The 14,675-nt window shown below is 47.0% G+C and overlaps 1 protein-coding gene across 1 annotated transcript; it reads right to left on the bottom strand.

Moving 5' to 3' along the window:
• Positions 1–837: 837 nt before the first annotated feature.
• On the bottom strand, positions 838–13,026 carry ELSPBP1 (epididymal sperm binding protein 1; the record flags this gene model as incomplete). Its single annotated transcript, XM_080646114.1, has 5 exons — positions 838–995; positions 4,135–4,293; positions 6,310–6,456; positions 6,877–7,014; positions 12,957–13,026. The coding sequence occupies 5 exons, from the start codon at positions 13,024–13,026 to the stop codon at positions 838–840; spliced, it is 672 nt and encodes a 223-aa protein (XP_080502240.1).
• Between the last annotated feature and the right edge of the window lie 1,649 nt (positions 13,027–14,675).

Here is a 14,675-nt window from a genome sequence, read left to right on the forward strand (position 1 = left end):
ATGAGCCACGCGCATGATGGCGATAAGGAGAAACAGCGCCAGCGTTTTCCATCCTGGCAGTGGAACTTGGTCCACACATCTCATGAACGGGCTTCTCTTTACGCTTAAATCCCAGAATGCCAGTGGGTAGGCGGGTGGGTCCATGCGGGGGGTCTGGAGAGACTTCCTCCGGCTTTCGAAGGCTGAAGCCAGGAGGGACTCACGAGAAAAGAAGGAAGGGTAGGGCTGGTCCTGCAGAGAGCGTCGGCTTAAGCGCTGAGGTGGGGAGGGGGCCCAGATGACAAGGAAGAAACGTGAGCCCCGCCTGTTCCTTGGTTAGCCCCGCAGCGATGGGGGAAGTGGACCGACCACACCGTGCCAGGGCTGCTGGGGGCCCGAAGGCCGTCTTTTCCTGGCGCGCTCCGGTTGGAGAAATCCCACATTTCTACTCGTTCCCACTCAAAGCTCCCAGCCCCGCACTTGGAATTCTGGGTCTGCACAGCTTCGCCCACCTCCTCCCCCTGCTCTCCCGCCTGACACGGGCACCCCGATTTCTCCCAGCCTTCTCCTGTGGGAAGTTGCCCGCATCTTTCCCCCACCCCGCCCCCACACACTCCATCTGGGCTCTGGGGAAGGCAGCTCGCCTGGCTGGGAATCGGGGCAGATCACACCCGCTGGGAGGAACGGATCCCACCTTCCCATTGACGGTGCCCCCCGCCCCCCCCCCACCCCCCACCCCCGGTGCTCCCTGACCTCACGTTCCCATCAGCCACGCCCCCAGGCTTGGCCCCAGCGCCCGCCTTCGCCTGCGCCAGGCACCCAGGCGCGCCCTCCCCTCCCCCCTGGTCTTACCTTGGCTCAGCAGTACACCCAGGTGCGGTCCTGGTCATAGTCGTAAGAGGTTGCGCACCACAGAAGGTTCTCCTTCGATCCTTTGCGGGTGCAGTTAAAGTAATTCTTGTTTTTATAGTTGAAGGGGAAGTGGCAGGGAGAGCCGGGCACCAAGGAGGTGATCCCTTGGGAGAAGAAGGAGACCAGACGGTGGTTATCCCCGCACCTTTGCGCTACCGGGAAAGCGCAGGCGTGTGGTGTGGGCGTGGCCGGGGCTCCCGGGGGAGGGGTGGAACGCTGGCCTAGACCTAAATGCCAGAGGACTTCTCTGCCTTTGGAAAGGAGCTGAGTTTAGGACTTGGGGGAGGGTGCAGGGGGTGCTGGGGGCGGGCAAGGGGAAGCACGAGGGGTCGGAGGTGGCGGGAGAGGGACAGAGTTTTGTCCCTGGAAGAACCAGGGAGCCGAGTGAGGCTCGCAGGGGACAAGTTACAGAGGGTCCTCTCTATTCATCCGCCTACTCGCTGACATTCATGTGGGGCACCCAAATCAATGCTGGTGGCGGGTCCACAGTCCTTGGTGGACACGCAGAGCAGCGTAAAAGGAGTCGCGGAGGCCCCGGTTCCTAGCCCAAGGCCAACAGGTCACCCTCCGCCTCCTCCCGCTCTCCTGCTGCAGAGAGGGCCCTCCTGGGGCACGCGCAGTCCTTCCCCTTCCGCCTTTTTGTGCATTTGGTTGGCGATTTCGCGGTTTTAAATGGCCCCACACAGAGCGCCTGGAGTGCTGACTTCTTCCCTAGCTCAAGGCGGCAATCACGCGTCTCTTGGAGAAAATGTGTCAAGGAAGGAGCTACTTGCAGGCACCGATGATTGGCCATTAATAAAAATGATCTAAAACGCGAAAAAGGGCTAAGGTATTGCCACATGACCTTTCCATGTCGCTAGGGGCTTAATCACAAGGAACAACAACAGCCTGTAATTATTGGAATCCAGAGTCTAGGTCTGTTGCCAAGGTCAAGCCCCTAAGGGTCACCCGATTCTCTAGCTCAGCGTCAGCAAACTTCCTGTAAAGGGCCAGATGGTCCAGCTTTGAGCATCATGCAGTGTTTGCCACCATCCTCATGCCACCATTGTGGCGGGAAGGCAGCCACAGGCAAGCCGTAAGTAATGGGCATGGCTGTGTGCTAGTGAAACTTTACATGTGGACCCTGGATTTTGTTCTGTTTTTGTTAATCCTCACCCGAGAATATTTTTCCCATTAGGTTTTAGAGAGAGTGGAAGGCAAGGAAAAGGAGAGAGAGAGACAGAGAGAGAGAGACAGAGAGAGAGAGAGAGAGAGAGAGAGAGAGGTGAGACACATCAATTAGTTGCCTCCTGCAGGCACCCCAACTGAATTGTGTATTGAACTTGCAACCAGGTATGTGCCCTTGGCTGGGAATTGAACCCGTGACCCCCTGGTGCATGGGCTGACGCTCTAACGACTGAGGTGTCATTTTCACCTGTCACAAAATGGGGTTCTTCTTCTTTTTTTATTTTTTATTTATTTATTTATTTTCTTCTTTTTTTTAAAAGCATACACAAAGCCCTAACCGGTTTGGCTCAGTGGATAGAGCGTCAGCCTGCGGACTGAAAGGTCCCGGGTTTGATTCCGGTCAAGGGCATGTACCTTGGTTGTGGGCACATCCCCAGTAGAAGGTGTGCAGGAGGCAGCTGATCGATGTTTCTCTCTCATCGATGTTTCTAACTCTCTATCCCTCTCCCTTCCTCTCTGTAGAATATCAATAAAATATATTAAAAAAAAAATAAAAGCATACACAAAAATGTAAGAACTATCATTGGATTGGGGGCTGTATGAAAAGTAGCATTTGTCCAGCCCTGGCCAGGTTAGTGAGTTGGTTAGAGCGTCGCTTGGTACACCAGGGTTGTGGGTTCAATCCTGGTCAGGGCACACATAAGAATCAACCAATGAATGCATAAATAAGTGAAACAATAAATCGACGTTTCTCTCTCTTCCCCCTCCCCTCTCTCCTCCTCCTCTCTCTCTAAAAAACACAAATTTCAATTTAAAAAAGAAAGAAAGAAGAGTTCATCTAGATTCGGCCCATAGGTGGGAGTTTGCAGACGGCTGCTGTAGGGAAATATAACTTTGTTTGATTTCCTATCTGCTATGGATTGGAGGCCCGGACGCTGTAACACGTAGAAGATTGATGTGTTGGGAATAATTTTTGCTCAACAGAGATGTCAATAATTTCTATCTGGTAGATAGGATAACTCCAAAGATTTGATAGCCCTTTAGATGTGAATGTATTTTATATCTAATTTAGCAATCTTGTTTCTGCTCAGCATTCTTTTCTTCACTGATTATATTATTTCAGTGAAGAAATCTGTTCTTTGAACTGGTTTTCTTACCCTTCTAGTTTTCTTATTAATAGACTAGGGGCCCAGTGCACAAATTCATGCACCAGTGGGGTCCCTCGGCCTGACTTGTGGGATCGGGCTGAAATCGGCTCTCTGACATCCCCTGAGGGGTCCCGGATTGTGAGAGGGTGCAGGCCAGGCTGAGGGACCCCACCGGTGCATGATTGGGGCTGGGGAGGGGCGTGGGAGGTTGGCCAGCTGGGGAGGGACCGTGGGAGGGCTCCAGGGCATGTCCCGCTTATCTTGCTCAGTCCCAATAGGATGGACCTCAGCAACAAGCTAACCTACTGGTCGGAGCGTCTGCCCGCTGGTGGACAGTGCACATCATAGTGAGTGGTAGAGTGATCTTAGCATATCATTAGCATATTACGCTTTGATTGGTTGAATGGCCAACCGGTCGACTGAACACTTAGTATATTAGGTTTTATTATATAGGATTTAAAAAAAAATACCCTTAAATATTGCCCTGGACAGTGTTGCTCAGTGGTTAGAGTTTCCCCCATGCACTGAAGGGTCTCAGGTTCAATTCCTGGTCAAGGGCACGTACCTGGGTTGCAGTGCAATATTTGGCCCTGGTCGGGGCACACGTGGGAGGCAACCTATTGATGTGTCTCTCACATCAATGTTTCTCTCTCCCCACTCTCTCCCTCCCTTCCACTCACTCTAAAAAAAAAAAAATCAATGGAAAAAATATCCTTGGGTGAGGATTAACAAAACAAAACAAGACAAAAAAACAAAACCCTTAAAAATCATATTTATGCTACTTGTTCATCAAACCAATGAGAACAGGACTCTGCCTTATTCGTCACCGTATCCCCAGAGCCCCGCACAGTGTCTGTGGAGTAGCATTTGCTGAGTAAATAAATGAAGGGGTCTGCCCACGCCCACCCGATTCCCACCCCCAGATTACTGGTGTCGGCACAGAAACTCCACATTCCATCCTTGTCCATGTTCTCTGTGGTTGGACACCAGAGCTTGTTGTCTTCATTCTCAATGCACTCAGAGATCACATTATTTCTGTAGATGGAGGGGAAGATGCAGGCCTTGCTGAGGGAATTTCCCCCGAACTCTGAAAATGACCGTACAAAGGTTATGGGTCAAGAAGATGAAAAGGGCTTCCATTTATCACACACCAACGATGGACCTTGCTTTGTCTCATGAAAGGTAACATAATATTGAACACTCCCAAGCAACTTCTCGTGATGTTATTATTTCCGCTTTACAGATAAGTGAGAACCCAAACCATTGACACTCACACAGTTTAGTGTCTACATTAATAAGGCTTTCTTGTTCCATGGGCTTCATCAATAGGACTCTACTGGTCTAAGAAATTCTTGTCTGGGAAGATCAAAGTTGCAAATATTGTAACTTTCAAGAATTTGCTGAAAAAACCATTTAAATAAACATCAGACCTTTCAACTTTTCAATAAATTATATCAAAAAGACTACTGACTCTTCAATTGTAATTGAAAAATAAATTTAAAAAAATTTAAAAGACTATTTACTCTTTAAGATACTTTGAATCCTTCTCAGAAACATCACTTTGTCATGACCACCAGTTCTAAACTATATTATTACGCATCCCCAATCTTCATCACATCCCCACTTTGAAAGACCCCCAAAACCTAATTAACATCCCGACTTTGCTCTCCTCCCTCAAAGATGCTATTAAGACACTGTCAAGGTGGTGATCTCCCTTACGTTGTATGCAATAAACTCAGCATTGCCTAATTAAAAGGCTGCTTTGGTGGGTTCTGTGGGAAGCCAGAATTACACCAAGGGGCTTGGCCTGGGTTTAGAGGCAGAGGGAAAGAGAGAGGGGGAGGGAAAGGGAGAGGAATTAAGTGATTAAGAGAACAATTTCTGAAGCTTAGACTTCCTGGGATCAAATCACAGTTTTGCCATTTAACAACCGAACATCTTTGAGCCTCAGTTTCCCCATCTGCAAAATGGGGCTACTGGTCATATATTTTTTTAATCTCATAAGGGTTGTTAGGGCATATAAATGAGTTCTTGCATGTGAGGTTCTTAGAACAATGCCAGGCACACAGCAAATGCTTACTAAAAGTTCACTATAGTATGACCATTATTATTTGTATTATCTAATGTGCCCAAGATCACACAGCCGGTAGGTGGTAATAGCAGGAGTCTCACTCAGGTCTGACTTCAAAGCCCATTTTTCTGACTACTGGCTCAGATGATAGGCAAGGTGGAAAACTATTTCTCAGGCTTGTGGTATGTTTAAAACACAGTGACAGATCTTTTATGAAAATGATCTCTAATCTTTAAAAAAAACCTTGAAGTCAGCCTTAGTGACCTCATTTTTCAGGTAACAAACTGACCAAGAGATTTAATAACTTTCCCAATGTAGTAGAGAAAGCCAGAGCTAAAGAGTACCTTTTCTTCCAGGACCTATTCTTGGGCATCTGTTTGGTGACTTAAGCAAATTCTAATTTCTGTAACCCACTACACCATTCTTTTGACATTGTTCTGTAAATGCTGGCTCTGACTAATATGTAGTTGTAGATAATCAGCATGTTTGTATAAGAATGCTAGGAACTAACTTTAAAAGATACAGACTCGGACCTTCAGTCATCCCAGCTCTGGGGAATTTGTTGACCTTCAACTGTAAAACCAGGATGACATAAAACAAGGATGACAAAAACCAGAAGGATGCACACCAGACCCTCACTTGACCAGTTTCAAGGACCAAATGAGAATAGACTGTGCTGGTCTGAACTTAGTTCCCTCAACAGAGAACTCTCAACCACCCCCCTCCTTGATCTCTTTGTTTTGTTTCCCATCTCTCTCCTTATAAAAACCTCTGTCTGCACTGAGAGGTTGAGATGGTCTTTGGGGTGAGAGTCCTCCATCTTCTCAGGTTGCTGGCTCTTAAATAAACCACTTTCCTTCTCACTAGCACCTGTCTGATGAGTCCTGGAGCTTGTCACCGTATACTCTCTGAGAAGACCCTTGGCTCCTAGAATAGTGCTCTGCTCTCCACCTTGCCACCATCCTGTCATGAGGACCATTGACTTCCACTCTCCTCTCCACCACGCACCCCATCCTTGCTCCAGTGCCTCACCATTGATTTCACAGTATTTCCACTGCTTCATCTCATCAAAGTTGGAGGTGACTGAGCACCACAGCTTTCCAAAGAAGCTGCCTTCCGTGATGCAGTTGCTGTAGGACTTTCCCCGATAGATGAAGGGGAAGATACATCGTGGGTAATCTGTATGGAAAGCATGCAGGAGGCAACCAATCGATGTGAGAAAGACACATCAATGTTTCTCTCTCCCCCACCTCCATCCCTTCCCTCCACGCTCTAGAAACCAATAGAAAAAAATATCCTTGGGTGAGGCGTAACAAAAAGAACGTAAACAGAATCCTCCCCCCCCCCCTTATTAATTTAGGAAATTAAGAAAGAGACAAAGAATACAATGGTCGACTGGTTACAGTCCCTCCATTCAGAGAGCACTATCTTGGTGAACATGGTTACCCATCATTAACATTATGTTTAGTTTCCCAGAGCATTTTCCACGCACACATGTATATTATAACCTGTCTGCAAAAAATATATACACTCACACTGTCTCTTTTGTAGTCCATGATTTACAGAAACCCGCGGATGGGACAATATGGCTCCACTCACCTTCCACCAAGCATGGCTTCCAGTGTCTGTCGTATACCGCTTTGGTTGCACACCAAGGTGAGATGCTACCTTTTTTGGTGCAGGAGAAGTAAACAGACCCCTTGTAGACGAAGGGAAAGACACAGGTATCCTTGCCAGCTGAAGAACAGAAGATAAAACAGGAGGGAATGTCTTGATTCTTGGAAAAGTTAAACCATATGCAAATGGAAACAACTAGTTCTTTTTTTAAATATTTTTTATTGCCTGACTGGCGTGGCTCAGAGGTTGAGCGTTGACCTAAGAACCAGCAGATCACGGTTCAATTCCAGATCAAGGGTATATACCTGGGTTGCTGGTTCACTCCTTGCACCCCTTATGGGGCGCATGCGGGAGGCAACCAGTCAATCTCTCTCTCAATCTCTCTCTCTCTCTTCCTTTTTCCCTCCCTCCCTCCCTTCCACTATCTCTGAAAGCAATGGGAAAAATATCCTTAAGTGAGGATTAACAAAAACAAACAAAAAAAACGATGACTCATAGAATCTGGGCTGAAATAGTGTTCATTTTCTGGCTCAAAAAACCCCCACAAAAACCCACAAAAATAACGTCCCAAACAAGCCTTGGTGCCCCTAGCTTCCTGTCTGCCAGCTGACAGAAGAGAGGCGATTATGACCCTCCCCAGCGGACATTAGACAATGTTTGCAGCCATTTTCGGTGGTTACAACTGGGAGCGGGGACTGGGAGCTGTGCTACTGAAACTACTGGGTAGAGACCAGGGATGTTGCTAAATATATCCCCAGGCACAGGACAGCCCTCCAGAGCAAAGAGTCATCAGCCCAAATGTCAGTAGGGCCAAGGCTGAGAAACTCTGATAAAGAGGCCCGGACACAGAATGCTGACGCATACCCCCCCGCCCCCACCCGGGATGGTGGGGCCACACAGCAGAAGGATCCGGTGTCTCTGAATCACAACAAAAGGGGCTTTGCACCAAACATCCACACTGAAGTGTCAGATGAGTTCGACTTGAACCCCTGTTTGGTTCAGCCACTGACATTCGGGAGTTGTTTGTTATAACAGTTGGTCTGTTACTCATACAGGCGGACAAGACAGAAGCCCCTATCTGCAACCTAGTGGTCCCCTCTTGTTCTGCATCAGACCCTCACCCTGTATAACCTGGCAATGACCATGACAGGGAGAAGGATGTTTTGGGACAGGATGGAAAAGGTAGAGCTCTATCTTCGAGCCTCACCAATGGATGGGTACAATTAGGGTTCCTTAGCAATATTGCATTTCCTACCTTTGGGTCTCAGAACTGTTTGGTCTTGGTTTTTGCCAAGTTTAAAGAGTTAAGCTTTAGAAAGTGCTTAGCAGGGTGCCTGGAGCGTGGCTGCTGCTCAACAAATGTCAGCTATCATCGTCATCGTCACTGTCATGGTCATCAATGACTTTCCTCAACGATGGGCATCACTGGGTCAATGGGATGCTGGTGGTGAGGGGAAGGCAGGCAGCTGCCCCCTGTATACAGCATTAAGGCTATCCTTGGGAGCTGTTAGTAAGAATCAACACATAACAGACCCTATTAGCCATCTGCAAAGTAGTACAGCAGATGGTCTGATCTTCTTAACTGGGTTAAAATCCTCCATAATCCAGGCCCCGCGGACCTCTCTGTTCTCACGCCCTGATGAACATTGCCTTGACCTTACTCCACACTCTTTCTTGCCTTTGTGGGTTTTGCTCATGGCCTCCATCCTGCCCTGAGTCGATTTCTTCTCTTTCTAGCTTTACCCCCTGCTTTTCCCCCTTGAAGACTTGGTCCATTCTGGATTAATACTCTTCCTCACTCTTATAGTACTCTGAGCCAATCTCTGAAAATGTCCTCACCAATTTTTGAAAGAATATAATGATTTGCGTTTGTATTTATCACTCCTATTCACTGTGAGCTCTCTGAATATAAGGCCTGACCTTTTTTATTTTTATTTTTTATTTTTTTTAAAAAAATATATTTCTTTATTGATTTCAGATAGGAAGGGAGAAGGAGAGAGAGATAGAAACATCAATGATGACAGAGAATCATTGATTGGCTGCCTCTTGCACGCCCCCCACTGGGGATCAAGCCCGCAACCCAGGCATGTGCCCTTGGCCAGAATCGAACCTGGGACCCTTCAGTCCGCAGGCTGACGCTCTATCCACTGAGCCAAGCTGGCTAGGGCAGGCCTGACCTTTTTAAAAAATATATATTTTTATTCATTTCAGAGAGGAAGTGAGAGGGAGAGAGATAGAAACATCAATGATGAGAGAGAATCATTGATTGGCTGCCTCCTGCACACCCCGTACTGGAGATCGAGCCTGAAACCCCGGGGCATGTGCCCTTGACTGGAATCAAACCCGGGACCCTTTAGTCCACAGGCTGACGCTCTATCCACTGAGCCACACTGACTAGGGTAAGGCCTGGCTTTTATTTATTGCTGTGTGTCTGGCCCGTAGTATTGTGACGGGCACTTAGAAATCACTCAACTAATATGTACGGAATAAATGAGTTTATGAATACGTGCGGGCACTGAGTTTCAGCACTGGAATGTGGCTGTGGGCTCAGGAAGGCATGGCTGACCAGAATGAGACCCACAAGTGGAAAAGCTGACATTTAATCAAGCACATTGTTCCCTGTGTGAATAAATTGGGTTCTTAACCTTTTGGGGACTTGTCTGTTGTTTCAAGAAACCAGATCTTCTCTCCAGGAAAAGGTTCGTATGCCCTTCTGGCAGAGACTGCAGTGTGTTCACCAAAACCAGCTTCATTTTCCTCCCAAACGCACTGCTGAACTACACTTCCCAGACTCCCTTGCAGCTAAGCATTATGTGAGTGAGCTCCGGCTGGTGGAAATGGGAAGAAGTGATGGATGTTACTTCCTGGCCTGGCCAAAGATAGGCTCTCATCCAAAGTCCTCTAGACTCTCTTGGTCTTTGTCTATCAGCTAGAAGCCAAGACTCCACACAGCATTCTGAAGTCCTTGGGGATGATGGAACCCCAAGATGAAAGAAGCTGGATCCCTGCCAACCGGATGCACCCTCATTGGATTTTATAGGAGCAGGAAATCAAATGTTCTTGGGCGAAGCTTCTGATACTTTGGAGTTTGTTACAATAGCTGTTCTCACTACCCTGATAAATACATACTTTAAAAATACAATTCCAGGGTTTCATGGACACTAGTGCTTGCCTTGTGGCCCCAAGGTAGGAATCTCTGGAATACAGAATGTGATCATTGAAAAAGAACTTGATGGACTCTGCTGGCGTGGCTCAGTGGTTGAGCTTGGAGCTATGAAATAGGAGGTCACGGTTTGATTCCTGGTCAGGGCTCATGTCGGCTCAATCCCCAGTAGGGGACATGCAGGAGGCAGGCGATCAATGTTTTGCTCTCATCATTGATGTTTCTCTCTCTCTCTCCCTCTCCCATCCTCTCTGAAATAAATAAAAATACATTTTTTTTTTTAAAAAAAAGAAAAAGGACTTCATGGAATTAAAGTGCATGAGTATGAGTGTTTTTGTTGTTGTTGTTTGTTTTTTTAGTTTAGTTTTAGCCAAGGAACAAGGACGTGCCAGGCAGAAAAGGATTCTCTCTTTTTTTTTATATATATATTTTATTGATTTTTTACAGAGAGGAAGAGAGGAAGGGAGAGGGATAGAGAGTTAGAAACATCGATGAGAGAGAAACATCGATCAGCTGCCTCTTGCACTCCCCCTACTGGGGATGTGCCCGCAACCAAGGTACATGCCCTTGACCGGAATCGAACCTGGGACCCTTGAGTCCGCAGGCCGACGCTCTATCCACTGAGCCAAACCGGTTTTGGCAAAAGGATTCTCACTGTAGAGAATGTTCCGCCATAACTTGCACGGTTATATAGATAATCAAGGTCTCACTATGCCGACCGTACAATCTTTGGGTGGCTAATTAATTAATTAAATTTGGGGCAGTGGTTAATTTAGATTCCTGGATACGTTAAGAGTGTAGCTGCCCTGGCTGGGTGGCTCAGTTGGTTGGAACATCAATCCATGCACCAAAAGGTTGCAGGTTTGATTCCCCATCAGGGCACATACCTAGCCTGCAGGTTTGGTCCTCAGTTCAGGCATGTACAGGAGGCAACTGATCAATGTTTCTCCCTCTCTCCCTTCCTCTCTCTTTAAAATCAATAAAAAGCATATCCTCAGGTGAGGAAATAACATTATACTAAGCAAAATAAGCCAGTCGGAGAAAGATAAATATTACATGATCTCACTCATACGTGGGATAGAATGAGCAACATAATTTCATGAACAAGAATAGATCGATCCAGAGACAAATGGTAGGGGCCGGGGGGGTGGGGTTTAGAGAGCAACCAAAGGGCTTGTATGCCTGCCTATTAGCATAACCAATGGACACAGACACTGGGCGGTGGGGACTTGGCCGGGGTGGGAATGGATGGTGGGGTGGGCGGTCAATTGGGGAAAAAGGAGACATATGTAAAACTTTAGACAATAATAATAAAAAAAGAGTGTAGCCCCCCACATACTAGAATGGCTACTATGGAAAAAAAAGGCAGAGAATAACAAGTGTTGGCAAGGATGTGGAGAAATCAACACACTAGTGCCCTGGTGGTGAGAATGTAAAATGGTACAGCTGCTGTGGAAAATAGTGTGACAGTTTCTCAAAGAAAATGAAAAATATAATTATTATATGACCCAGCAGTTCCACTTCTGGGTACACGCCCAAAAAACTGAAAGCAGGATCTCAGAGAGATGTTTGTTCACCCAGGTTCATAGCCGTATTATTTGCAAAAGCCAAAAGGTGGAAGCCACCCACGTGTCCATCGACGGGTGAATGGAGAAACAAGATGTGGTGTATATGCAGACAATGGAATATTATTCAGCTTCAAAAGGCAAACAAATTCTGACACTGCTGCAACACGGGTGAACCTGGAGGACATCATGCTGAGTGAAATGAGCCAGTCACAAAAGGACAAATATGTATGATTCCCTTTATATGAGGCACCCGGAGCAACTCATAGAGACAGAAAGTCAAAAGGTGGTTGTCAGAGTCTGGGGCAGCCGTGGGCAAACTATGGCCGGATCCGGCTGTTCTATCCGGTTCTCTTGCTCTCCCCTCCGCTCCTTTACTTTGAATTTATATTAGTTCACACAAACACTCCATCCATGCTTTTGTTCCGGCCCTCCGGTCCAGTTTAAGAACCCATTGTGGCCCTTGAGTCAAAAAGTTTGCCCACCCCTGGTCTGGGGGGTGGGGGCGTGGAATAGAAATTGTTTAATGAGGACAAAATGAAAGGAGTCCTGGATATTGGTTGCCCAACAATGTGAATGTACTTAACACTACTCAGCTGTGCGCTTCTAAGCGACTAAGACGGTAAACTTTACGTTCTGTGTATTTTACTACAATTAAAAAAAAATAATGTAAAGGGAATGTTTAAGTTCTGTAATTAAGTTAAAAATAATGTAAAGGGAGTCTAAGGGTTCAGTCAATTGAAATTATAGAGCCGCCTCCTTCTAAAAAATTTAACTTATTTTAGAGAGGGAGGGGGAGGGGAGAGAGAGAGAGAGAGAGAATGTGAGAGAGATACAACGATTGGTTGCCTTCCCTTACAAACCCCAACTGGGGATCGAACCCGCAACATAGGTATGCACCTGACTGGGAGTCAAACCCATGACCTTCTGGATGCATGGGACAATGCTCCGACCTTCTGGGTGCATGGGACAATGCTCCAACCAACTGAGCCACACCAGCCAGGGCTGGAGCCCCCCTTTAAATAAACATAGTATTTGCATTCCCCCTACCATATACTGAGCATCTTGAAAGATGCTTGTGTCTTATTTAGTTTTTTTTCTTTCTGGTTTTCAAAATAGCCCCATGAGGTAAATGCCACTGCTCCTCTTCAACAAGTTGAGAAGTGATCTCAGAGAGGTTGCATTGCTTGATCAAGGTCACGCAGAGCAAAAGGATCCAAGCCCCAGGTCTGTCTGAGGTTTCTACCACGCCTTCTTGGATTCAGGAATTGTTACTTTGGCCTGTTCATGCTTTCCAGTTTCCAAATCCCCCCATCATTTTCCAGGATACTCACCTCCACTTGTCTGGTAGGAGTAGAGGAGGAAGGTCGTCCATCCCAACAGGTAGGTGGACCATCGGTTCATCTCGGCCAGCCTCTTTTTTCTGCATTGAAGAAAGAAAAAAATTGTGCTCCCGTGCATCCCTTTCCTCTTCCACTAACACCCAACTTTGATGTCATGCCTGCCATCCCATCTACCATGATGATTCACTGGGATCATAAAGCAGAACAGGCAATACCCATTGAGTTCCACACACAGGACTCTAAATGCATTAAACTCCTGATAATAGCTTGAGGACCTAGATACTATTATGACCCCCACTGCGTAGATGGGGAAACTGAGGCACAGAAAGGGTAAGCAGCCTTGCAGAAGATCACACACGTTGTAAGTGGTGGGGCTGGTAACGGGACCCTGACAATCTCACTCTGGACACTGGGCTCTTGGCCACTGTTTGATGCTGCCTCTAGGCTTGGCATGGGCCCTAATGTGTGCTAAGCACCCCATGAATGTCAGCCCAGTGGTATCGTTGTTCAGAACAGACATTTCCAGCCATAAACTGATCACTAAAATTCGGTGGCAGAGTTGCCTTTTCAGCTGCCTCCCGGACATGTCCCTCTAGATCAAGCACCTCAAAGTCCAACATTTGGCATTTGATGGATAGCCCCAAATATTGTATCCTCCCCCCTTTACTTACTTAATTTATTTTTAAAATATATTTTATTGATTTTTTTTACAGAGAAGAAGGGAGAGGGATAGAGAGTTAGAAACATCGATGAGAGAGAAACATCGATCATCTGCCTCCTGCACACCTTCTACTGGGGATGTGCCCACAACCAAGGTACATACCCTTGACCGGAACTGAACCTGGGACTCTTCACTCCACAGGCTGATGCTCTATCCACTGAACCAAACCGGTTAGGGCCTTAATTTATGCTTAAAAAATATTTGCATTGATTTCAGAGAGGAAGGAAGAGGGAGAGAGAGAGAGATAGAAACATCAATGATGAGAGAGAATCATTGATTGGCTGCCTCCTGCATGCCCCACACTGGGGATCGAGCCTGCAACCCGGGCATGTACCCTGACTGGGAAACAAACCATGACCTCCTGCTTCAAAGGTCAAAACTCAACCACCGAGCCACATCGGTCGCTCCCCCCGCTTTACTTAATTTCATTGTACTATGTTTGCTATTAAATGTTTGTGTCTCCCCAAGAGTCATATGTTGACATCCTAACCCCCAAGATGATGGTATTAGGAAGTAGAGCCTTTGGGAGATGATTAGGTTACGAGGGTGGGGCCCTCCTGCAAGGGATTAGTGCCCTTAGAAAGGAGTGCAGAGAGATCCGTCATCGCTTGTGAGGACAATAAGGAGATAGTGACTTCTCGCCAGACATCAAATCTGCCGGGGCCAAGACCTTGGACTTCCCAGCCTCACAACCAGGAGAAATAAATGTCTGTTGTTTATAAGCCACTTGGTCTACCTGCTTTCTGCTACAGCAGGCCTGAAAAGAACAAGACAGAGCTTTTCCCAATCTCTCAAGCCATCACCCCAAAAGTAACGCTTTGCTCTCCTTGTCCCCTCCCTATGCCCTACCAGTCACCAACTCCAGTGGCTTCTACTTTCTGAAGAGCTCTCTCCCTAGCATCCTTTCCTCTCTCCCCGCCGCTGCTATTACTGACCAACATCAGGCTTTTACCATCTCTCCCTAAAGTGTGGTCACGTTCCCCTCGGGA

This window comes from Plecotus auritus (assembly GCF_963455305.1).
Source record: "Plecotus auritus genome assembly, chromosome: 10".
Lineage (NCBI taxonomy): Eukaryota > Metazoa > Chordata > Mammalia > Chiroptera > Vespertilionidae > Plecotus > Plecotus auritus.